The 16,352-nt window shown below is 51.2% G+C and overlaps 1 protein-coding gene across 20 annotated transcripts in view; it reads left to right on the top strand.

The window, feature by feature from the left end:
- MACF1 (microtubule actin crosslinking factor 1) overlaps positions 1-16,352 on the top strand; it is a 1,825,008-nt gene that overhangs the window by 1,739,736 nt on the left and 68,920 nt on the right. For 13 of the 20 annotated variants that reach the window (XM_069622429.1, XM_069622430.1, XM_069622431.1 and 10 more), the window contains one exon: positions 4,470-4,538. The exons of the other annotated variants lie outside the window; for them this stretch is intronic. In XM_069622429.1, the coding sequence (XP_069478530.1) occupies positions 4,470-4,538 (69 nt within the window). The remainder of the gene's footprint in view (positions 1-4,469; positions 4,539-16,352) is intronic. 20 annotated transcript variants of the gene reach the window in all.

Raw genomic sequence — 16,352 nt, 5'->3', positions numbered from 1 at the left:
AAGACAAAGCCCTGCATAGTTTGACTCCTCTCTTGTTTACCGTCTTCACAGACACTCCCAAAGGATTGCCGCCAAAGACCAAAGTAAAACACGGACCTCCCCCACCCAGTTTAGTAGAAGAAGGACCAAGAAAGCACACACGCACAAGAAATGGTGAAAAAAGAAGGGGGCCCTCATTTTGACTCAATGGCTGGGAACCTAGCAAGGGTAAGAAAAATGCACAAAAGTCAGTAGACCATGTCCACTGCCACCCGCCATTCAGCGATGCCCGTCACTGTTACAGTAATGAGAAGCACATAGGGTGGGATGTGCCGATAACACAAAAGGAATAGCTTTGAAGGATACAAAGTATCCCTCTCACCTTGCAAACAGGAGTTTTGACAAGGAAAATAAAAACATCTAAAAAAGAGAGCCCAAAGGGCGCCCAGAAACACTGGACATAGGGTGTGGTGTGCTGCAAAAGTGTAACACAGATGCCTTTAAAGGTATGGAGGAAAGCAGGCTCCATAAAAATAGATAAAACATAAAGAACCAAGTTCCAATGGATAGAGCATGTAAGAATGAATGGGGGGGGGGGGCTCCCCTCATTCAGGAGAACAAGACAAAGGCCCGGGATTCAAGCAAAAACTGTTGGGGTCTCACAGATACAGGGGATTTGGCATTAAAAAAATAAGCATTCTAACATTAAATTCAGGCACCTGACAATTGTTCACAGAACTCCTTTAAATGTCAATGTGCCTTTTTATAAAGGTACCAAATCCAAGGAGACACATCTCCTGAGATGCAGTGTTTACTTATTGCAGGGATCGCGCGCAACAGCGAGAGTGACATCAACATGGTGCCCTCTTGAGTGGTAGGAACCTCGCAGCCGAAGGGGGGCAACTTAATGTGCTAGTGTGTGCGCTACATTGGGTTTCCTTCCCAGATGAAGGCACATAGCCGTAATCAGTGGCTCGCAGCCGAAGGCGGGCAACTTAATGTGCTAGTGTGTGCGCTACATTGGTTTTCCCTCCCAGATGAAGGCACATAGCCGTAATCAGTGGATAGCAGCCGAAGGCAGGCAACTTAATGTGCTAGTGTGTGCGCTACATTGGGTTTCCCTCCCAGATGAAGGCACATAGCCGTAATCAGTGGATAGCAGCCGAAGGCAGGCAACTTAATGTGCTAGTGTGTGTGCTACATTGGGTTTCCCTCCCAGATGAAGGCACATAGCCGTAATCAGTGCCTCGCAGCCGAAGGCGGGCAACTTAATGTGCTAGTGTGTGCGCTACATTGGTTTTCCCTCCCAGATGAAGGCACATAGCCGTAATCAGTGGATAGCAGCCGAAGGCAGGCAACTTAATGTGCTAGTGTGTGTGCTACAATGGGTTTCCCTCCCAGATGAAGGCACATAGCCGTAATCAGTGGATTGCAGCCGAAGGCGGGCAACTTAATGTGCTAGTGTGTGTGCTACATTGGGTTTCCCTCCCAGATGAAGGCACATAGCCGTAATCAGTGCCTCGAAGGCGGGCAACTTAATGTGCTAGTGTGTGCGCTACATTGGGGTTCCCTCCCAGATGAAGGCACATAGCCGTAATCAGTGGATAGCAGCCGAAGGCAGGCAACTTAATGTGCTAGTGTGTGTGCTACATTGGGTTTCCCTCCCAGATGAAGGCACATAGCCGTAATCAGTGGATAGCAGCCGAAGGCAGGCAACTTAATGTGCTAGTGTGTGTTCTACAATGGGTTTCCCTCCCAGATGAAGGCACATAGCCGTAATCAGTGCCTCGCAGCCGAAGGCGGGCAACTTAATGTGCTAGTGTGTGCGCTACATTGGGTTTCCCTCCCAGATGAAGGCACATAGCCGTAATCAGTGCCTCGCAGCCGAAGGCGGGCAACTTAATGTGCTAGTGTGTGCGCTACATTGGGTTTCCCTCCCAGATGAAGGCACATAGCCGTAATCAGTGCCTCGCAGCCGAAGGCGGGCAACTTAATGTGCTAGTGTGTGCGCTACATTGGTTTTCCCTCCCAGATGAAGGCACATAGCCGTAATCAGTGGATAGCAGCCGAAGGCAGGCAATTTAATGTGCTAGTGTGTGTGCTACAATGGGTTTCCCTCCCAGATGAAGGCACATAGCCGTAATCAGTGGATTGCAGCCGAAGGCGGGCAACTTAATGTGCTAGTGTCTGCGCTACATTGGGTTTCCCTCCCAGATGAAGGCACATAGCCGTAATCAGTGCCTCGAAGGCGGGCAACTTAATGTGCTAGTGTGTGCGCTACATTGGGGTTCCCTCCCAGATGACGTGTCTGCGCTACATTGGGTTTCCCTCCCAGATGAAGGCACATAGCCGTAATCAGTGCCTCGAAGGCGGGCAACTTAATGTGCTAGTGTGTGCGCTACATTGGGTTTCCCTCCCAGATGAAGTGTGTGCGCTATATTGGGGTTCCCTCCCAGATGACGTGTGTGCGCTACATTGGGTTTCCCTCCCAGATGAAGGCACATAGCCGTAATCAGTGGATGAACCTTTCACACTACTTTGGCAACATCCACCATTCCGACCAAAAATGCATTTCTAATTCCCACATCAAACCACTTCTCTGCATTAAGTATGTGAATTTACAAAAATAAACCTGCAAGAGAAGTGACTTGCCCCAACAGTAGATACACAGCTTAAGGTCTGTAAATGCGGCCGATTTAGACAGTTATCAGGTAAGAAATAGCCACAAAGTATACAACGACTGGACATAATGGCTAGACAAGACGTAGCCCACCGCCAGGTGACCATTTGCCACAAAGTACATGACTGGACATAATGGCTAGACAAGACGTAGCCCACCGCCAGGTGACCATTTGCCACAAGGTCCACAGTGACTGAACATAATGGCTAGACAAGACGTAGCCCACCGCCAGGTGACCATTTGCCACAAGGTCCACAGTGACTGGACATAATGGCTAGACAAGATGTAGCACACCGCCAGGTGACCATTAGCTACAAGGTCCACAGTGACTGAACATAATGGCTAGACAAGACGTAGCCCACCGCCAGGTGACCATTTGCCACAAGGTCCACAGTGACTGGACATAATGGCTAGACAAGATGTAGCACACTGCCAGGTGACCATTAGCCACAAGGTCCACAGTGACTGGACATAATGGCTAGACAAGACGTAGCCCACCGCCAGGTGACCATTTGCCACAAGGTCCACAGTGACTGGACATAATGGCTAGACAAGACGTAGCCCACCGCCAGGTGACCATTTGCCACAAGGTATACAACGACTGGACATAATGGCTAGACAAGACGTAGCCCACTGCCAGGTGACCGTTTGCCACAAGGTATACAACGACTGGACATAATGGCTAGACAAGACGTAGCCCACTGCCAGGTGACCGTTTGCCACAAAGTATACAACTGGACATAATGGCTAGACAAGACGTAGCCCACCGCCAGGTGACCATTTGCCACAAGGTCCGTAGTGACTGAACATAATGGCTAGACAAGACGTAGCCCACCGCCAGGTGACCATTTGCCACAAGGTCCACAGTGACTGGACATAATGGCTAGACAAGATGTAGCCCACTGCCAGGTGACCATTTGCCACAAGGTCCACAGTGACTGGACATAATGGCTAGACAAGACGTAGCCCACCGCCAGGTGACCATTATGGACATAATGGCTAGACAAGACGTAGCCCACCGCCAGGTGACCATTTGCCACAAGGTCCACAGTGACTCGACATAATGGCTAGACAAGACGTAGCCCACCGCCAGGTGACAATTTGCCACAAGTTCTACAGGGAATGGACATAATGGCTAGACAAGACGTAGCCTACCGCCAGGTGACCATTTGCCACAAGGTCCACAGTGACTGAACATAATGGCTAGACAAGACGTAGCCCACCGCCAGGTGACCATTTGCCACAAGGTCCACAGTGACTGGACATAATGGCTAGACAAGATGTAGCCCACTGCCAGGTGACCATTAGCCACAAGGTCTACAGTGACCGGACATAATGGCTAGACAAGACATATATCCACGGCAGGTAAGCAGTTGATTTTAAGGATGCAGCAACTTCACATGATGTTTAGACAAGGCAATCTGAAGGACTCTGCACATGATGGCACAATGGGTGTCCTGCTGGGATCTTTTTTAAAGTTCAAAGAGCCTGCTGGCACCCACTTTAGAAAATATCCCAGCTCTAGCCACCAGATGTCAGGCATGTGCAAGACATGTTGAAGCTTCAAATCTAGGGTGAAGGGAGGCTATGTTCCATAGGATGTTTCTCCAGTAGCCGCTGCCAGCACTGCATGCATGTCACCTGGGGCTGCATCCGTGAGACGGGGCCTGTGCATGTACACACTTCTCTCTGCTCCAGTGTCGCATGTGGGATGGCGCTAGAGGAGGGCAGCATGACCCCCCTTCCTGCCTCCCTCCCTCTCAATTGACCTCTTTCTTTTTCTTCTCCTGTTTATTATTTTTGATTCTAGTTCACCATCCTGGATGTAAAATCAAGCGCTCCGAATCCAGCTCCTCGATTGTCAGTCAGTCTCCCATAGGTTGGCGCTCTTTCTCTCTTGCTTGCACTCTCCTTGGCTTCTGATGCTGGTTTTGATAATGGCTTTGCATCCTACTTCACCTCGCCTCCTTCCTTCACTGACACCCCCCTTGTCTGTCATTGGCTCCTGTACATGTACACGGTTTCTGACAGCGCAGCTAACTGTCTGCCTGAGACTTCTGCAGTGCTGTGATGTTTGCACGGGCGCTGCACAGCCTCCCGCTCTGCCAGAGCTTGCAGTAGCTTCGCATTTCTTAGGACATAGGACTCTAACCTGGCCAAGTCTCGCTGTGCACTTGCTGCAGTGTGCACCAGCTTGGGGTAGCTGTGTGTCTTGTGTGGCACAGTAGGTGAGCTGTGCTGCGGCTTTGCGCTTCTTGTTAGCAGCAGATTCTGTAGGGTGCAGTAGCTTTGTCACTTCTTCATGTTTAGGGCAGTTGCCAGCTGCTGCCTGTCATGCTGGATGGTGCAGCTTGCTCCCACACGAAGCTGTCCTCATCCACAGTGTGCGGGATTCCGAGCCTGCCAGAAGTGTATCCACCAGAGGCGATGGAAGGAGCAGACCCATTGGCTGTACCTTCATGATATTCTCCCAAGTCGCCCCTATATGTAGGTGTGCTTCACAGCAGCAAGACCTTGCCAGCCAGTGCATGCGGCGCACCGTGTCCTGCTCACTCTCTAGTGGCGTCATTAGCTCGCAGCCCAGGATGAGCCCTCTCCATGCCTCACACATTTCCCTCGCCATGTCTCCTTGGGCACATCGCCCCCCTCTGTGCCCAGAGAGCTTCTGCTGATTCCCTGCCCTGACCTCAGACACACCAGTGGCTAGATGTGCTACACAAACACCTATTTAGTTCAGAGGACGAGGATGGGGTTCCCACGTGAGCAACTCTTTCCAAAGTGACTCTTGCCTCCTCAAGCAGCTGCATAGATATTGCTGTGTGAGGAGAAGGTAAAATGTGGGTGTTAGGGTGCAAAACACTTCCTAATGTCCGATGCTTTCACCTTCCGTCTCTCAGTACGTGAAAAGAGGCGCCCGCCATGTGCTCGCGACATGTGGCACTCTGCAAACCTCCCTAATCAATAAATACATTTAGATATCACTCGTGTGCCGACTAAACAGCTGCCAGTTTCCTGCACTGCCCCCACACTCCCGTGCACTCTATAACTACACTATACAGTGCCCCATACTCCCTAGATTTCTAGAGCAGGGCACTGTGCCCTGCCACAAATTCTAGAGGAACCCACTTCACTGCCACCGCACTCCCATGAATTATTTAGTGAGACCCTGCAGTGCCACTCACACTCCCATGCACTCTAGAACTACACTATACAGTGCCACGTACTCCCTAGATTTCTAGAGCAGGGCACTGTGCCCTGCCACAAATTCTAGAGGAACCCACTTCACTGCCACCGCACTCCCATGAATTATATAGCGAGGCCTTGCAGTGCCCACACACTCATGAATTATATAGCGAGACCTTGCAGTGCCCACACACTCCCATTAATTATATAGCGAGTAATATAGGACTTGACCCTTGCTCTCTGTGCTGACAGACCCTTGGGGCCCTTCTGTGCCCCTTTCCCTCATACCAGCCCCTCTACCCTGCCCACGTTCTACTGCTGGTTCTAGCACTTACAGTTCCGCACACCGCTGCTGTACTGTCCTTAATGTTAACCACCTGTTGCTATTCCTTTTACCTGGCTCTAGCCCACTGTTGCCTGTGTGTCTGGATTGTCACCTGCCCCCACCCTTCATTGCTCGCTCCCTACTCCTATTCGATACCTTTAGTTACCAACTCCCTCCTTCCGGTAGTTTGCCTTATTAATCTGAGGTGCGCTCCATTGCTAGGATTATGCTCAAATTTGCTAAACTAGAGCATGCAACCCTCAAACGAACACTCATCTCCTGAATTCTAGAAGTAGACCCCTGAGTGCCCTGCACCCTCATGAACTCTAAAAGGCGCCTTGCAGTGCCCCCACACTTTCCCAGAAATTCTAGACATAGATCCTGCAGTGCCCCATACCTTTTCTTGAATTCGAGAAGATCCAGCAGTGCCCTGCATCATCTCCTTAATTCTAGAAGTAGACCCTGCGGTGGCCTGCTCCCTCCCATTAATCCTAGAAGTAGATCCTGCAGTGCCCGGCACCCTCCCATGCATTCTAGAAGTCCACCCTGCAGTGCCCCATATCCTTTCATAGAACCTACAGTGCCCCATATCCTTTCATGAATTCTGGAACACCCTGCAGTGCCCTGTGCCCTTTCATGAATTCTAGAAGTTGACCCTGTGGTGGCCTGCACCCTCCCATTAATCCTAGAAGTAGATCCTGCAGTGCCCGGCACCCTCCCATGAATTCTAGAAGTAGACCCTGCGGTGGCCTGCTCCCTCCCATTAATCCTAGAAGTAGATCCTGTGGTGGCCTGCTCCCTCCCATTAATCCTAGAAGTAGATCCTGCAGTGCCCGGCACCCTCCCATGAATTCTAGAAGTAGACCCTGTGGTGGCCTGCTCCCTCCCATTAATCCTAGAAGTAGATCCTGCAGTGCCCGGCACCCTCCCATGAATTCTAGAAGTCCACCCTGCAGTGCCCCATATCCTTTCATAGAACCTACAGTGCCCCATATCCTTGCATGAATTCTAGAAGTCCACCCTGCAGTGCCCCATATCCTTTCATAGAACCTACAGTGCCCCATATCCTTACATGAATTCTAGAACACCCTGCAGTGCCCTGTGCCCTTTCATGAATTCTAGAAGTAGACCCTGTGGTGGCCTGCACCCTCCCATTAATCCTAGAAGTAGATCCTGCAGTGCCCGGCACCCTCCCATGAATTCTAGAAGTCCACCCTGCAGTGCCCCATATCCTTTCATAGAACCTACAGTGCCCCATATCCTTTCATGAATTCTAGAACACCCTGCAGTGCCCTGTGCCCTTTCATGAATTCTAGAAGTAGACCCTGCGGTGGCCTGCTCCCTCCCATTAATCCTAGAAGTAGATCCTGCAGTGCCCGGCACCCTCCCATGAATTCTAGAAGTAGACCCTGTGGTGGTCTGCTCCCTCCCATTAATCCTAGAAGTAGATCCTGCAGTGCCCGGCACCCTCCCATGAATTCTAGAAGTAGACCCTGTGGTGGCCTGCTCCCTCCCATTAATCCTAGAAGTAGATCCTGCAGTGCCCGGCACCCTCCCATGAATTCTAGAAGTCCACCCTGCAGTGCCCCATATCCTTTCATAGAACCTACAGTGCCCCATATCCTTTCATGAATTCTAGAACACCCTGCAGTGCCCTGTGCCCTTTCATGACTTCTAGAAGTAGACCCTGCGGTGGCCTGCTCCCTCCCATTAATCCTAGAAGTAGATCCTGCAGTGCCCTGTGCCCTTTCATGAATTCTAGAAGTAGACCCTGCGGTGGCCTGCTCCCTCCCATTAATCCTAGAAGTAGATCCTGCAGTGCCCGGCACCCTCCCATGAATTCTAGAAGTAGACCCTGCGGTGGCCTGCTCCCTCCCATTAATCCTAGAAGTAGATCCTGCAGTGCCCGGCACCCTCCCATGAATTCTAGAAGTAGACCCTGTGGTGGCCTGCTCCCTCCCATTAATCCTAGAAGTAGATCCTGCAGTGCCCGGCACCCTCCCATGAATTCTAGAAGTAGACCCTGCGGTGGCCTGCTGCCTCCCATTAATCCTAGAAGTAGATCCTGCAGTGCCCGGCACCCTCCCATGCATTCTAGAAGTCCACCCTGCAGTGCCCCATATCCTTTCATAGAACCTACAGTGCCCCATATCCTTTCATGAATTCTGGAACACCCTGCAGTGCCCTGTGCCCTTTCATGAATTCTAGAAGTTGACCCTGTGGTGGCCTACACCCTCCCATTAATCCTAGAAGTAGATCCTGCAGTGCCCGGCACCCTCCCATGAATTCTAGAAGTAGACCCTGCGGTGGCCTGCTCCCTCCCATTAATCCTAGAAGTAGATCCTGTGGTGGCCTGCTCCCTCCCATTAATCCTAGAAGTAGATCCTGCAGTGCCCGGCACCCTCCCATGAATTCTAGAAGTAGACCCTGTGGTGGCCTGCTCCCTCCCATTAATCCTAGAAGTAGATCCTGCAGTGCCCGGCACCCTCCCATGAATTCTAGAAGTCCACCCTGCAGTGCCCCATATCCTTTCATAGAACCTACAGTGCCCCATATCCTTGCATGAATTCTAGAAGTCCACCCTGCAGTGCCCCATATCCTTTCATAGAACCTACAGTGCCCCATATCCTTACATGAATTCTAGAACACCCTGCAGTGCCCTGTGCCCTTTCATGAATTCTAGAAGTAGACCCTGTGGTGGCCTGCACCCTCCCATTAATCCTAGAAGTAGATCCTGCAGTGCCCGGCACCCTCCCATGAATTCTAGAAGTCCACCCTGCAGTGCCCCATATCCTTTCATAGAACCTACAGTGCCCCATATCCTTTCATGAATTCTAGAACACCCTGCAGTGCCCTGTGCCCTTTCATGAATTCTAGAAGTAGACCCTGCGGTGGCCTGCTCCCTCCCATTAATCCTAGAAGTAGATCCTGCAGTGCCCGGCACCCTCCCATGAATTCTAGAAGTAGACCCTGTGGTGGTCTGCTCCCTCCCATTAATCCTAGAAGTAGATCCTGCAGTGCCCGGCACCCTCCCATGAATTCTAGAAGTAGACCCTGTGGTGGCCTGCTCCCTCCCATTAATCCTAGAAGTAGATCCTGCAGTGCCCGGCACCCTCCCATGAATTCTAGAAGTCCACCCTGCAGTGCCCCATATCCTTTCATAGAACCTACAGTGCCCCATATCCTTTCATGAATTCTAGAACACCCTGCAGTGCCCTGTGCCCTTTCATGAATTCTAGAAGTAGACCCTGCGGTGGCCTGCTCCCTCCCATTAATCCTAGAAGTAGATCCTGCAGTGCCCTGTGCCCTTTCATGAATTCTAGAAGTAGACCCTGCGGTGGCCTGCTCCCTCCCATTAATCCTAGAAGTAGATCCTGCAGTGCCCGGCACCCTCCCATGAATTCTAGAAGTAGACCCTGCGGTGGCCTGCTCCCTCCCATTAATCCTAGAAGTAGATCCTGCAGTGCCCGGCACCCTCCCATGAATTCTAGAAGTAGACCCTGTGGTGGCCTGCTCCCTCCCATTAATCCTAGAAGTAGATCCTGCAGTGCCCGGCACCCTCCCATGAATTCTAGAAGTAGACCCTGCGGTGGCCTGCTGCCTCCCATTAATCCTAGAAGTAGATCCTGCAGTGCCCGGCACCCTCCCATGAATTCTAGAAGTAGACCCTGTGGTGGCCTGCTCCCTCCCATTAATCCTAGAAGTAGATCCTGCAGTGCCCGGCACCCTCCCATGAATTCTAGAAGTAGACCCTGCGGTGGCCTGCTCCCTCCCATTAATCCTAGAAGTAGATCCTCCAGTGCCCGGCACCCTCCCATGAATTCTAGAAGTAGACCCTGTGGTGGCCTGCTCCCTCCCATTAATCCTATAAGTAGATCCTGCAGTGCCCGGCACCCTCCCATGAATTCTAGAAGTAGACCCTGCGGTGGCCTGCTCCCTCCCATTAATCCTAGAAGTAGATCCTGCAGTGCCCGGAACCCTCCCATGAATTCTAGAAGTCCACCCTGCAGTGCCCGGCACCCTCCCATGAATTCTAGAAGTAGACCCTGTGGTGGCCTGCACCCTCCCATGAATTCTAGAAGTCCACCCTGCAGTGCCCGGCACCCTCCCATGAATTCTAGAAGTCCACCCTGCAGTGCCCCATATCCTTTCATAGAACCTACGGTGCCCCATATCCTTTCATGAATTCTAGAAGTAGACACTGCAGTGCGCTGCACCATCCCATGCATTCTACAAGTAGACCCTGCAGTGCCCTGTACCCTTTCAATGAATTCTAGTAGTAGGCCCTGCAGTGGCCTGCACCCTCACATCAATTCTAAAATACCCTGCACTGTACCCTTTCATGAAATCTAGAAGTAGACCCTGCAGTGCCCCATGCCCTTTCATGAAATCTAGAAGTAGACCCTGCACTGCCCTGTACCCTTTCATGAAATCTTGAAGTAGACCCTGCAGTGCCCCATACCCTTTCATGAAATCTAGAAGTAGACCCTGCAGTTCCCGGCACCCTCCCATGAATTCTAGAAGTCCACCCTGCAGTGCCCCATATCCCTTCATAGAACCTACAGTGCCCCATATCCTTTCATGAATTCTAGAACACCCTGCAGTGCCCTGTGCCTTTTCATGAATTCTAGAAGTAGACCCTGCGGTGGCCTGCTCCCTCCCATTAATCCTAGAAGTAGATCTTGCAGTGCCCGGCACCCTCCCATGAATTCTAGAAGTCCACCCTACAGTGCCCCATATCCTTTCATAGAACCTACAGTGCCCCATATCCTTTCATGAATTCTAGAACACCCTGCAGTGCCCTTTCATGAATTCTAGAAGTAGACCCTGTGGTGGCCTGCACCCTCCCATTAATCCTAGAAGTAGATCCTGCAGTGCCCGGGACCCTCCCATGAATTCTAGAAGTCCACCCTGCAGTGCCCCATATCCTTTCATAGAACCTACAGTGCCCCATATCCTTTCATGAATTCTAGAACACCCTGCAGTGCCCTGTGCCCTTTCATGAATTCTAGAAGTAGACCCTGTGGTGGCCTGCACCCTCCCATTAATCCTAGAAGTAGATCCTGCAGTGCCCGGCACCCTCCCATGAATTCTAGAAGTCCACCTTGCAGTGCCCCATATCCTTTCATAGAACCTACAGTGCCCCATATCCTTTCATGAATTCTAGAACACCCTGCAGTGCCCTGTGCCCTTTCATGAATTCTAGAAGTAGACCCTGTGGTGGCCTGCACCCTCCCATTGATCCTAGAAGTAGATCCTGCAGTGCCCGGCACCCTCCCATGAATTCTAGAAGTCCACCCTGCAGTGCCCCATATCCTTTCATATTACCTACAGTGCCCCATATCCTTGCATGTATTCTAGAAGTCCACCCTGCAGTGCCCCATATCCTTTCATAGAACCTACAGTGCCCCATAGCCTTGCATGAATTCTAGAACACCCTGCAGTGCCCTGTGCCCTTTCATGAATTCTAGAAGTAGACCCTGTGGTGGCCTGCACCCTCCCATTAATTCTAGAAGTAGATCCTGCAGTGCCCGGCACCCTCCCATGAATTCTAGAAGTCCACCCTGCAGTGCCCCATATCCTTTCATAGAACCTACAGTGCCCCATATCCTTTCCTGAATTCTAGAAGTAGAACCTGCAGTGCGCTGCACCATCCCATGCATTCTACAAGTAGACCCTGCAGTGCCCTGTACCCTTTCAATGAATTCTAGAAGTAGGCCCTGCAGTGGCCTGCACCCTCACATCAATTCTAAAATACCCTGCACTGCCCTGTACCCTTTCATGAAATCTAGAAGTAGACCCTGCAGTGCCCCATACCCTTTCATGAAATCTAGAAGTAGACCCTGCAGTTCCCGGCACCCTCCCATGAATTCTAGAAGTCCACCCTGCAGTGCCCCATATCCTTTCATAGAACCTACAGTGCCCCATATCCTTTCATGAATTCTAGAACACCCTGCAGTGCCCTGTGCCCTTTCATGAATTCTAGAAGTAGACCCTGTGGTGGCCTGCACCCTCCCATTAATCCTAGAAGTAGATCCTGCAGTGCCCGGCACCCTCCCATGAATTCTAGAAGTCCACCTTGCAGTGCCCCATATCCTTTCATAGAACCTACAGTGCCCCATATCCTTTCATGAATTCTAGAACACCCTGCAGTGCCCTGTGCCCTTTAATGAATTCTAGAAGTAGACCCTGTGGTTGCCTGCACCCTCCCATTAATCCTAGAAGTAGATCCTGCAGTGCCCGGCACCCTCCCATGAATTCTAGAAGTCCACCCTGCAGTGCCCCATATCCTTTCATAGAACCTACAGTGCCCTATATCCTTTCATGAATTCTAGAACACCCTGCAGTGCCCTGTGCCCTTTCATGAATTCTAGAAGTAGACCCTGTGGTGGCCTGCACCCTCCCATTAATCCTAGAAGTAGATCCTGCAGTGCCCGGCACCCTCCCATGAATTCTAGAAGTCCACCCTGCAGTGCCCCATATCCTTTCATATTACCTACAGTGCCCCATATCCTTGCATGAATTCTAGAAGTCCACCCTGCAGTGCCCCATATCCTTTCATAGAACCTACAGTGCCCCATAGCCTTGCATGAATTCTAGAACACCCTGCAGTGCCCGGTGCCCTTTCATGAATTCTAGAAGTAGACCCTGTGGTGGCCTGCACCCTCCCATTAATTCTAGAAGTAGATCCTGCAGTGTCCGGCACCCTCCCATGAATTCTAGAAGTCCACCCTGCAGTGCCCCATATCCTTTCATAGAACCTACAGTGCCCCATATCCTTTCCTGAATTCTAGAAGTAGAACCTGCAGTGCGCTGCACCATCCCATGCATTCTACAAGTAGACCCTGCAGTGCCCTGTACCCTTTCAATGAATTCTAGAAGTAGGCCCTGCAGTGGCCTGCACCCTCACATCAATTCTAAAATACCCTGCACTGCCCTGTACCCTTTCATGAAATCTAGAAGTAGACCCTGCAGTGCCCCATACCCTTTCAATGAATTCTAGAAGTAGACCCTGCAGTGACTTGCACCCTCTCCTGCATTCTAGAAGTCCACCCTGCAGTGCCCTTTCATGAATTGTAGACCATGCAGTGCCCTGCACTCTCTCCTGCATTCTAGAAGACCACCCTGCAATGCCCTGTACCCTTACATGAATTCTAGAAGTAGACCCTGCGCTGACCTGCACCCTCCCCCCATCATGATTTATAGAGATAGAAAATGCAGTGCCCTGTACTCTCCCATGCCTTCTAGAAGTCCACCCTGTGGTGCCCTGCATCCTCCCATGAATTCCAGAGGTCCACCCTGCACCCTCCCACGCATTCTATACTTCTACCCTGCCATGCCCTGCAACCTCACATGCATTCTAGAAGTACACCCAGCAGTGCCCTGCGCTCTCCCATGTATGCTTTTTATGTATTCTTCTGTTCTTATGTAAAGCGCTTTGGATTTAAACGCTATATAAATCATAATTAAATAAAAAAATACAAAATTCTAGACATACACCCTGCAGTGTCCTGTACCCTTTCATGAATTCTAGTAGTAGACACTGCGGTGTCTTGCACCCTCCCATGCATTCTAGAAGTCCACATTGCAGTATCCTGCACCCTCCCATGCAGTCTAGAAGTACACCCTGCAGTGCCCTGCACCCACCCTCCCATGAATTCTAGAATCTGCCCTGCGCCCTCCCATGCATTCTAGTAGTACTCCCGGCAGTTCCCTACGTACTTTCGTGAATTCTAGAAATCCACCCTGCAGTGCCCTGCACGCTCTCATGCATTCAAGATGTACACCCTGCAGTGACCTACACACTCATGAATTCTAGATGTACACCCTTCAATGCCCTGTACCCTTTCATGAATTCTAGAAGTAGATGCTGCAGTGCCCTGAACATCCCATGAATTCTAGAAGACCACATTGCAGTGCCCTGCACCCTCCCACAAAGTCTGCCCTGCACCCTCCCATGCATTCTAGAAGTCCACATTGCAGTATCCTGCACCCTCCCATGCATTCTAGAAGTACACCCTGCAGTGCCCTGCACCCACCCTCCCATGAATTCTAGAATCTGCCCTGCACCCTCCCATGCATTCTAGAAGTACACCCGGCAGTTCCCTACGTACTCTCGTGAATTCTAGAAATCCACCCTGCAGTGCCCTGCACCCTCCCATGAATTCTAGAATCTGCCCTGCACTCTCCCATGCATTCTAGTAGTACTCCCGGCAGTTCCCTACGTACTCTCATGAATTCTAGAAATCCACCCTGCAGTGCCCTGCACCCTCCCATGCATTCTAGATGTACACCCTGCAGTGCCCTGCACCCTCCCATGAATTCTAGAAATCCACCCTGATGTGCCCTGCACCCTCCCATTCATTCTAGATGTACACCCTGCAGTGCCCTACACACTCATGAATTCTAGACGTACACCCTGCAGTGCCCTACACCCTCCCATGAATTCTAGAAATCCACCCTGCAGTGCCCTGCACCCTCCCATGCATTCTAGATGTACACCCTGCAGTGCCCTACACACTCATGAATTCTAGACGTACACCCTGCAGTGCCCTGCACCCTCCCATGAATTCTACAAATCCACCCTGCACCCTCCCATGCATTCTAGATGTAAACCCTGCAGTGCCCTACACACTCATGAATTCTAGACGTACACCCTGCAGTGCCCTGCACCCTCCCATGCATTCCCGAAGTCCACCCTGCAATGCCCTGCACCCTCCCATGCATTCTAGAAGTACACCCGGCAGTGCCCTATGCACTCTCATGAATTCTAGAAGTCCACCCTGCAGTGCCCTGCACCCTCCCATGCATTTTAGACACACACCCTGTACTGTTTCATGAATTCTAGAAGTCTGCCCTACAGTGCACTGCACCCTCCCATGCATTCTAGACATCCACCCTGCAGTGCCCTGCACCCTTTTATGAATTCTAGAAGTCCGCCCTGCACCCTCCAATTAATTCTAGAAGTAGACCTGGCAGTGCCCTGCACTCTTGCATGAATTCTAGAAGTCCACCCTGCAGTGCCCTGCACCCTCCCATGCATTCTAGAAGTCCACCCTGCAGTGCGCTGCACCTTCCCATGAATTCTAAAAGTCTGCCATGCACCCTACCATGCATTCTAGAAGTACACCTGGCAGTGCACTACGCACTCATGAATTCTAGAAGTAGACTCTCCAGCGCCCAGCACCCACCCTCCCATAAATTCTAGAAGTCCACCCTGCAGTGCCCTGCACCCTCCCATGCATTCTAGATGTACACCCTGCAGTGCCCTACACACTCATGAATTCTAGATGTACACCCTGCAGTGCCCTGCACCTTCCCATGAATTCTAGAAATCCACCCTCCCATGCATTCTAGATGTACACCCTGCAGTGCCCTACACACTCATGAATTCTAGACGTACACCCTGCGGTGCCCTGTACCCTTTCATTAATTCTAGAAGTAGATACTGCAGTGCCCTGAACCCTCCCATGAATTCTAGAAGTCCACCCTGCAGTACCTCTACCCTCCCATGCATTCTAGAAGTCCACCCTGCAGTGCCCAGCACCCTCCCATGCATTCTAGAAGTCCATCCTGCAGTGCCCTTTCATGAATTCTAGAAGTAGACCCTGCAGTGCCCAACACACTCATGAATTCTAGACATACACCCTGCAGTGCCCTGCACACTCTTGGGAATTCTAGAAGTAGATCCTACAGTACACACACCTGCCTATGAGTTCTAGAATACCCTGCACCCTCCAATCAATTCTAGAAGTCCACCTTGCAGTGCCCTGCACCCTCCCATGAAGTCTGCCTTGCACCCTCCCATGCATTCTAGAAGTACACCCTGCAGTGCCCTGCACCCTCCCATGAATTCTAGATGTCCGCCCTGCACCCTCCCATGCATTCTAGAAGTACAACCGACAGTGTCCTACACGCACTCATGAATTCTAGAAGTCCACCCTGCAGTGCCCTGCACCCTCCCATGCATTCTAAACATATACCCTGCAGTGCCCTACTCACTCTCATGAATTCTAGATGTACACCCTGTGCTGCTCTGTACCCTTTCATGAATTCTAGAAGTAGACGCTGCAGTGCCCTGAACCCTCCCATGAATTCTGGAAGTCCACCCTGCAGTGCCCTGCACCCTGAGATGCATTCTAGAAGTACACCTGGCAGTGCCCTATGCACGCTCAGGAATTCTAG

Source organism: Ambystoma mexicanum, chromosome 11 (assembly GCF_040938575.1).
Source record: "Ambystoma mexicanum isolate Mex_15411 chromosome 11, UKY_AmexF1_1, whole genome shotgun sequence".
Classification (NCBI taxonomy): Eukaryota; Metazoa; Chordata; class Amphibia; order Caudata; family Ambystomatidae; genus Ambystoma; species Ambystoma mexicanum.
Note: the sequence above shows the minus strand (reverse complement) of the source record. Positions and strands in the feature narration are given on the sequence as shown.